Below are 9,352 nucleotides of genomic sequence, written 5' to 3'. Positions count from 1 at the left end.
CTAGTAGACCCCCACCATTAAGTCTCTTCCCCCTCAGCTGCCTTGTGTTCTAACCCAGAGCACTTCAGAGTGTTTGTTCACCTCCTTCCCAAACTGTGCTGTCTGGTGCAGTAGCCTGGGAGCTGACCTTGCCTGTGAAGACCAGGGTGAAAAAAGCATTGAGCACTGCAGTCTTTTCTGTATCCTCTGTTACTAGGCTGTCTTCCCCATTCAATAAGGAACCCACACTTTCCCTGTTCTTTCTCTTGTTACTGACATACTTATAGAAACCCTTCTTGTTACCCTTCACATCCCTTGCTAGCTGCAACTGCGCTTTGGCCTTCCTGCCTTCATCCCTGCATGCCCAAACAATATTCTTATACTCCTCCCTAGTTGTTTGTCCAACTTTCCATTTGTTATAAACTTCCTTTTTGTGATTTAGATTACTGAAGAGTTCCCTGCTAAGCCAAACTGGTCTTCTGCCAGAGTTGCTAGTCTTCCTGCACATCGGGATGGTTTGTTCCTGCACTCTCAGTAAGGCTTTTTTAAAGTACAGCCAGCTCTCCTGGACTCCTCTCCCCATCAGACTGGCTTTCCAGGGGATCCTGCCCATCAGTTTCCCGAGTGAGTTGGAGTCTGCTTTTCTGAAGTCCAGGGTCCTTACTCTGCTGCTCTCTTTCTGGCCTTTCCTCAGAATCCTGAACTCAATCATCTTGTGGTCACTGCTATGCAATTTGCCATCCACTACTGCATTCGCCACCAATTCTTCCCTGTTTGTGAGCAGCAGGTCACAAAGAACACAGCTCACTCACAGGCCTCTCCAATACCTGCATCAGGAAGTTGTCCCCAACACTGTCCAAAAATGTCCTGGATTGCCTGCACTGCTGTATATTGTGCTCCCAGGAGATATTAAGGGTGATTGAAGTCTCCCATGAAAACCAACCCTGTGATAAGGATACTTTCACTAGCTGCTTGAAGAAAGCCTCATCCACCACTTCCTCCTAGTCTGGTGGCCTATAGCAGACCCCCCTACCACTACATCACCTTTGTTGCTCTCTCCTCTGGCCCTAACCCAGAGACTTTCAACAGGCCTATCTCCAGTTTCTGAGCAATCATATGGCTTTTTTACATAAAGTACAACTCCTCGTCCTCTTCTCCCCTGCCTGTCCTTCCTGAACAGTTTGTACCTATCCACAACAGTGCTCCAGTCATGCGAGCTCCCACTAAGTCTCTGTTATTTCAATCACGTCACAGTTCTGTGATTGTTCAAAGACTTCAAATTCTACCTGCTGGTTTCCCAGGCCCTGTGCATTCATATGCAGGCACCTGAGGTAACTAGTCAACTGCCCTAATTTCTCAGGAAATGTGACACCACCTCATCTGTTGCCCCTTCCTGCTTGCTCTCCCTCCAGGTCACCCACTATCTTCACATCCAGCCTTCCATCTCATACAGATGCAAATGTAAAGTCATAAGTAATTTCCTAAGGCAGGTGATGCAACATCCTCCATCCATTTATTGTATAAAACATACTTTGCGTGAAAGCATGAAAATTGCTGTTAGGAAGGCATTAAAATTTAAATATCTATTTCTTTGCTTCTTTGTCGCAAGTACAAGGAAAAGGAAGTGACATAGATTAATACAGGGGTGCTCAACCTATGGCCAGCAGGCCAAATGCAGCCTGTGGAGCCATAGGTATTTGGCCCACAGATCTCCCTAAAGATTGGGAAATTTGGCAGCAGAGGAGTGATGCTAATACAGCTACACTCCCCCACTGCTAAATTCCAAAACCCCAAGCCCCACGCAATAGGCTGAGGACAGGTCATGCCTCTTCCTCCCCACATCCCATGACAAGAGAGGCCAGGCCACAACCCTTGCCCAGGGCTGAATGGGACTGAACCACACTCCCTTTCCCTGTGGGGCCAGGTTGGGACCTCCTTAAGCCCCCTCCCCTCCAGAGGGCTGAGTTGAGCCCACTTCCCCCTGTGCAGCTTGGCTGGAGCTGGGCCATGGCCACCCCTACTCCAGGTTGGAGCCAGGATGCCCCCTCTGCCCCCTCCATGTGGCCTGATGGGGCCCTGCCACTACCACTCCATGGCAGGTCAGGACTATCATCCATAACTAGTCTGTGGAGGGCTTGGGTACTGCCAATCCAGCCCACCCACTGGCCAAAAAGATTGAGCACCATTGGATTAATATATGTACAGCAGTGGTTATCAACCTTTTTGGACTCAAGGCACTCCTTCATAACTTGTCTGAATTTAGGAACACCCTATTCCAAAAACTTATTTATTACAGTGCATAAAAAATAATGACTGGAAATACATTTTAAATTTGTCAACCGGTCGCAATGTTTTTGACACCAAGGATTTCTATTTGAAATCTCTTGGTTTATCTTGTGAATTATGTAAGTGTTTGCATACTTAGCAGTGATAATATTGCGCAGCACCATGGTTAAACATCACTGCTGAAGGACAGAAAGCAAGCAATTGCTGTAAATTGTGCCAGGGGTGCCTCCTGCAGCAGCTTCTTTAATGTTTTTAATTTTGCCACTTTCTCCCGGCCAATTGGCAGAGATTTTAAATATGCTGTGGTTTTTGGCTCCCTGGAGATCAGCAGCAAACTGCTTAGACAGCAGGGCCCCTCTGCCAAATCAGGGTCAGTGGAGAGCAAGAGGCAAAAAGAAAAACATCAAAAGTGCTGCTTCAGGGGGCACTTCTGGCACAATTTACAGAGACCCCTACATATAGCAGGTTAACGACAATATTTGTTGTTTTACCTCTAACCAAGCCATCATGGAGCACAGGATGAAGTCCCACTCATTGTCTGCCAATGGAGTTGTGGAATGTTTTAGCAATAAAGGAAGGTAACGCATCACCTCTATATTGAAACCAAGCAGCAGAGGACTTGATTTTTTCAGATTGCTGCAGCAAAAGAACAAAAATTTAAAATTATCTTCATACTATAGAGGAATACAATATCACTGTTCTTGCCTTACTCTCTCATCCTAAGTTAAACTCAAGCTCTGCGCTTCCAAAACCCTTGGGGCTTTTCCCCCCACTTAATTCATGTATTAAAAAGGAGGTAGTCACATAGGAACCTAATGCATCTAGCTGTGGAACAGGTACAGGAGAAACCAACCTGTAAGCAGACAGACCAGCAGTTCTGATGTTCTAGATCAATCCCCTAGTCTAACATTTTGCTCATCAAATTATCAGTTCAAATGATGATCTCATGCAAATCAATGAATTTATTACTTGCAATTACAGTTTGCTATATTCCACAAGTAACATTTCAACAAGAACTTATAGGGCTTCAGATTCACTTTACAAAAGCACACAAATGGTACACACAGAGCTCAGTTTCCCAATGAGGGCAGTTAGGTCCCCAAATTCCACATCATAATACACTAGTCAGCACACAGGAACCAACAGCAAGTGCCCATTAGTTTATCTACTTGACAAACAAGTCAGGAATTAAAGGAATTTACCAGTCTTTCATGGTGCCATTACGTGGCTCCTGACAGGAAACCCAAGATAGCTAAATTCCAAGGAAATTAAGGCACTTATTCCCTGCCACTTAAATCATTGGTTAGATATTCAAAAATGAGGGGCAAACTTAGGTAGCTAAATCTTTATTTTGGTACCTAAGTGATCTAATCTTCAAAACTGCCAGGTAGTCTGCATCTCCCAAAGAAGCCAAGAGAAACTACTTAATGGCTCAACACTTTACAGGAGAGAAACAACAATTTAAAGTACCCGAGACCAAAACCCTGCGAAAATGCATACATGTACTTAACTTAAAATTCCTTGAATAGTTCTGATTCAGGTGCTATATATCGGGCTCAGATACTTAGAAGTTAAGGTCTCTCACCTATCATACAAAAGCTTGAGAATCAAACTGTAGAGACACTGAGGGGACAGTATCTCAGCATGCACATATTATGACTTCAATGAAGCCCTGAGAGCCCAGACCTCAATGGCTGCCTCTCCTCTTCTTTTTTAAAACCTTTGCCCTCTACTGGTTTTTTCTTTTTTTTTTTTTTTTTTTTTTTTTTTTTTTTTATCGTAACACATAGCAAAAAGTTACCTACCAGCTAAAAAGGAAGATGTCCTCATTATCTTTTTTCCAAGTTATTATTATCTTTAGTATCCCAGACAATAATCCTCGGCAATCAATGTTCCCATTAGTCAAGCAGGAGTTTAAAATGGCAAGAAATCCAAATGCTCCTATAGTATGGAAAATCCCAAAAGCCAGGCTTAATGATTATGAAAGGAACTGTGTATCTATTGGCAAGACAGTCCCTAGAGAGAAGACAGAAATACCTATCCACTGTCTAAGACCTCTTCTGACCCAACTTTAACAGTATTTCATAAAATAAGTTATTTTGTACATTATTCTGAACTTTTTTTCTTTAAGTAGTTATTCCAGTGTTATAGCATAGGAATACCATTAAATGCTGAAAATTGTGTGTCATGCAATGTTCAGTTTACATAGTTAACATGTAAACATAGTTTACATAGTTAAGGGTAAAAAAACAGAACAGAAAATGCATAAGCATAGCAGGCTGGATGCCTGATATACTAAGCTCCCAACTGAAGTGTTTGTTTCACACCAGATTTAAAATGAAAGTAGTATGTTAACCTATAGATTTAATAACAAACTAGAAAAGTAATGCATACAGAAATTAGAAAAGTAATGTGTGCAGTGGATGTTCATGAAAGCCCACTGTTTATTTTAACAATTAAATCTTACTGCAGCTCTACTCTCTTCAAAACAATTGCCATTTTAAAAGATGACAAAAAATTCCATGGATCTAATGCTTTCTGGAGAACAAATATGTTACTTCAAGTACAATACCAAGAAAATCAGAATGATTAACCACATCACTGTATATGCATGTTGAGACTATATACCTCATACGTCTGCGTTTACAAAAGCGTTACCAGTTCATTCAGAAAGCAAATTAAGATACAGAGGATAACCTCATGTTTACTGGAAAACAAATGGAGGTGCCTACTGCCCTGTGCAGGAGTGTCTAGAAAAGCAGAAGCAAAAAAACAAGAATAGACTAAGCACCAATTCTTTGGTCAGAGGACAGACCAAAGCGATACAATGATCTCCACAGCCAAGGTAAGATCTAAGCAACCCCTTCCCTGTTCACTACTCAATTTTCACAGGCCAGGCTGTAGTGGCCCAAATGTATTCTTCAGTGGACATGTCTACTGAGATGCTTACTGTGTAGTAGCCTAATAACACTGTGCAGTAGCGGGCTGGTCAAAAGCCATGCTAATACACTACTGCACAGTGTTATTAGGTTACTGCACAGTAAGCTTCAAAAAAAAAAAAAAAATCTGCTGGCACTACTGTGCATAGCAGAGTACGGTGTATAATTAAGTACTGAACTAAATTTACAGCAACTACTGCGCATTAATGAATGTGTAGATGCGCCCATAGTGAAGTAAGAAATCTCAGAACACATTAATTAAAAATCTCACCAAGGGGTAAGCTACTCAGGCATACACCAGTTGATGACTGGAGGGGAGGGAGGGAGGGAAGTTGGGGCATGGAAAGGGGATCTACTGGAGTAGAAAGATTGAAGCCTTTGCTTAACCGGTTTACACCTTAACCAGAATTAAAGTTCATGCTTCCCAAGTGTTTACAATGTCAATTTCAAAATGCTCAGCTGGAGAGCCAAGAAAATGTTGTTCTACAGATATTCTATATTCAGTTTCTAAAAAGTCTTACATGTTTATTAATAATGCTAAATCTCTTGGTCTAAGTCCTTTGCTTTCCAATTCTCTGTATAAGATGTATATTTAAAACTTTATTTTCAGGTATCATTTTATTTACTGATCATATGTTGAACCTATGTGTTTATAAAGCTAGCAAGGATTGTCATATACAACTAAAACAAAGATACTAACTTAAGTTCTATTAATATTGTTTATAATCCACCCCTGCCTTATCAAATAGCAAGCATTACTACAAAGAAGTTAGTGTGGATTTTTAGTCTTTATTATCTGAAGAACACAGAGTTAAGTTACTGACCATCAGTACTGGAGAGCTCTGTTTCCATGCATACCATAAGTTTAGCAGTGCACTGGATGACAAGTTCTTCCTTTTCATCCTCAAGTAAAAATGGAGACAGGGACTGAACTGTGTGCAAGTTGCCTTCTGTTAATGGGAAAAACCTGTTCACAGAAGTAAGGTACCATTCATGAAATTCAGAAATAAAATTAGGTTTATCATCAGTAAAATGAAAATTAGTTCACAGGAATCATGGATTCAACAGAATGATTTCATATTCTGCTTCTATTAGGGTGATTATGTACATGAAAATGGTTTCTCTTTTACACTATATGCATGAATTCTAAAATGCATCTATTACACACATTTCATTTATCAGGACCAGTTGTAACATAGCATTATCACTGTTTTCCCCACAAAGAAATTGCAATCTCTAGTATTATATTACCCATCAGTCGTCTTATATAGATCTCTTATCTGACAGGCTGCGATACTGTCTGTCTTGATTAACTTAGCCATGGTTAAGGACCAAAGTCTTCCACTCTCTTTTGATCTGCAGAAGGGACAATAAGAACTTGTTAAATTTATGCCTACACAAATACAGGTCACTAGGTTAAGATCTGATGAAGGAAGAGAGACTTAAAAATCACACCATAAAGTGACAGATTTTAATACAATATATTAAAGCTGTCCATCTGGCAGCCCTCTCAAATTTAACTCATGAGCCCTGGGTTTCTAGTCCAAGCACCACTCCCCCCATTGGTTCTGTGTTGCTGCCACTGGAATCTTCAGGCTCCCCACCATCCCTCCTCCAGCTTCTGTTTCCTGCCCCTGCCCCTGAGGCCAGGAAGGCCAGGTAGCCCATGACGCCAGGGGGTCTACTGTACAGTGCAGTTTGGGGGAAGCCCACATGCAGCCACTGGTCACTCAGAAGTTGGACAGCCCTGCACTATATAATACAAAGGCAAAGCCAGAATTAAGTATGATAAAGTATTTCATAATTTCTACCCACCTGTTAAATAATATTTGCAGAAAGTTGATTTTATTACTAAGTGCACTTAACTTCTCATATGTAATATTCATTACTTGAAGCATATTAAGGAATTCAAGGAGCAGGCAAGGAGGATTCTCAAGTTCTTCAATCCACTGCAATGAGTACAGCAGTTCTGCAACTAATCAAACCAGTGAAAGTATCTATTCAATATCTGCACTATATAAATGGGAAATCTCTGCTCATATTTTGAAGGATCTTTGCAAATCATAATAAAAGTGTTTACCTTTGCACATAATATCAGGGACTAAAAGGAACAGGCTGGATGCCTGATATTACATTATAACTTTATATAAAATATATCATTATTATATAATTTGAGTTTATTAAATTACTAAAATAAATTATTATTAACAAATCTAGGTGCTTAGGCAGTATTAAAAATAGGTATGGCAAGAATTCTTATGACTATATGTTTATGTCCCCTACAGAATACTCAGTCTGGGATATTAACCAAAGGCTGAAGTTGGAAGCAAGCTCTTAAGTTATTGTCTCTCTCTTTTCCTTCATTTTCTCTATGAAAACCAGATTCATATTTCTCTTCAAAGCAACATAGAATGAAACTTTGAGAGTAGCCACTGCTATCTCATAATATGCAAAAAATATGTCAATTGCCTTGTCTTTTCTAAGAATGTGAAAATAAGTTGCTCCACAGTTAAAAATAAGCAAGCCAAATGGGAAGGACAAATAGAATAGTTAAGAAAAGAAAAAATGACTGCTCAAGGTCTCTGCAAGTTCATCCCTAACAGTCTAAGTACACAAATTTGCTAGAACAGATACACTCCCTGTTAAATGTTTTGCACTTACAAAGTATTTCAGTCTGTTGGCAAACAACAATTTTTACTGCGTTAGTGTAAGCTAAGATGTTTTTGAGGTTACATGAATACAAACAAAAACAGCCATTATGTTCTAGATATATGGACACTGTTCTTAAAGTTACTTCTACATTTAAAACAGGAGCAGAACAACACTGGCTAAGAGTACAATGATTTCAGTTATAAGCCAAAACTTTCAACAGCAACTTTAAACTATTAACACAATTTGGTTTACATGGATAGTATATTAATGAATCACTTGTCATTTTACCATTTTTACTTACTTATACCATCCATTTTCTTTCTTTCAACATCATGATTTTCAAAAGCTACCCCATTTTCCAGGACAAACAGGACTATTTTACTTAATAATGCTCCAGTGCACAGATGGCTTGGAAGTTTAATTGTACCACATAGTTTAACATTTGCTCCTGAATGTTCATGGTTCATACTCAGTCTTCCTTCCAAAAGAGGTCTGTGTAACCACTGTACAATGAACAGGGGGAAAAGAGATGTCCATATTTAAGTGCCATTGTTACAGATATAAATTTTTAAGTATTTTCCTAACTTTGTGGGGAATTTTGAATTTAAATGTTACTTAAAGTGATATTAATAGGTTTGTTGGCCATTAATAAGTTTGTTCGCTGTTTCCGTCAGCCAATCAGAGTGCAAATAAAGCATTACAGATAGACAGACAGACTTAGGCTTTTATAATATTAGAATATTACACACACAATTGAAATTATATAATTTCGTGTGTATGCGTGCACGCACACACAATTTAAATTTTATGACCAACAAACTTATTACTAGCTGTTCATAACTTCAAAAAAACCCCCACATCTGTCTGAAAATTGTGCATCTATTACCAAAAAAAAAAAAAGATTACTGTATATGTATTTTAATTTTTTGACCTGGCTCTGTGCATTTAGCAACACTGTTTTGCTAGATTTTTTTAGTCAGATTAAAAAAACTCAAACCATCAATTGGTCATAAATTGCTAGAAGACCACTTTAGATTAGACATAAGCGCAGGGGGGGCTGGACCTGATAATCTTGTGAAGCTGAAATAGCGTTAAGTGAAACCAAAAGTTTCTGACAAATCAAGATGGTGACCATGAGCATTATAACAAAACTTGTTGAGCACTAAGTGGAATCAGGTATCAATGTAAAAATGACCATGATAGCGAAACAGCGCTAAGCGAAATAGCGTTAAGCAGGGGCTGCCTGTAATTGACTGCAGATAAAGAAGTCCAGGGCGTATATATTATACAATAGCAACAATTTCTCTGTGCAATGACTTTCAAGATGCTGTCACTTTCTTACCTCAGTGGATAAAGACTCTCTCAACTTCTCCCATTCAGAGATGTTTGGAGTAATATATCCAATATATGCCCCCAGAAGATAACCAGAAAGTTGACCAGTTTCTAGTAGCTTAGTCAGTTGGGTGTGCTTTTGATAGGGCAGGCCCAAGAAGCCT

At 39.5% G+C, this 9,352-nt stretch overlaps 1 protein-coding gene across 1 annotated transcript in view; it reads right to left on the bottom strand.

Annotated features, from left to right (window-relative positions):
• The window catches only part of LTN1 (listerin E3 ubiquitin protein ligase 1), a 66,433-nt gene that overhangs the window by 29,629 nt on the left and 27,452 nt on the right, over positions 1-9,352 (bottom strand). Inside the window, exons 16-22 of the mRNA XM_019524412.1 lie at positions 9,199-9,315; positions 8,158-8,359; positions 7,020-7,179; positions 6,456-6,560; positions 6,029-6,171; positions 4,071-4,206; positions 2,757-2,901 (exon numbers count right to left, since the gene is read on the bottom strand). Of these exons, the coding sequence (XP_019379957.1) occupies positions 2,757-2,901; positions 4,071-4,206; positions 6,029-6,171; positions 6,456-6,560; positions 7,020-7,179; positions 8,158-8,359; positions 9,199-9,315 (1,008 nt within the window). The remainder of the gene's footprint in view (positions 1-2,756; positions 2,902-4,070; positions 4,207-6,028; positions 6,172-6,455; positions 6,561-7,019; positions 7,180-8,157; positions 8,360-9,198; positions 9,316-9,352) is intronic.

Source organism: Gavialis gangeticus, unplaced genomic scaffold (genome assembly GCF_001723915.1).
Source record: "Gavialis gangeticus isolate Ggan-Ray unplaced genomic scaffold, GavGan_comp1, whole genome shotgun sequence".
Classification (NCBI taxonomy): domain Eukaryota; kingdom Metazoa; phylum Chordata; order Crocodylia; family Gavialidae; genus Gavialis; species Gavialis gangeticus.
The sequence above is the reverse complement of the archived record's forward strand: the minus strand, read 5'-3'. Positions and strand labels throughout refer to the sequence as shown.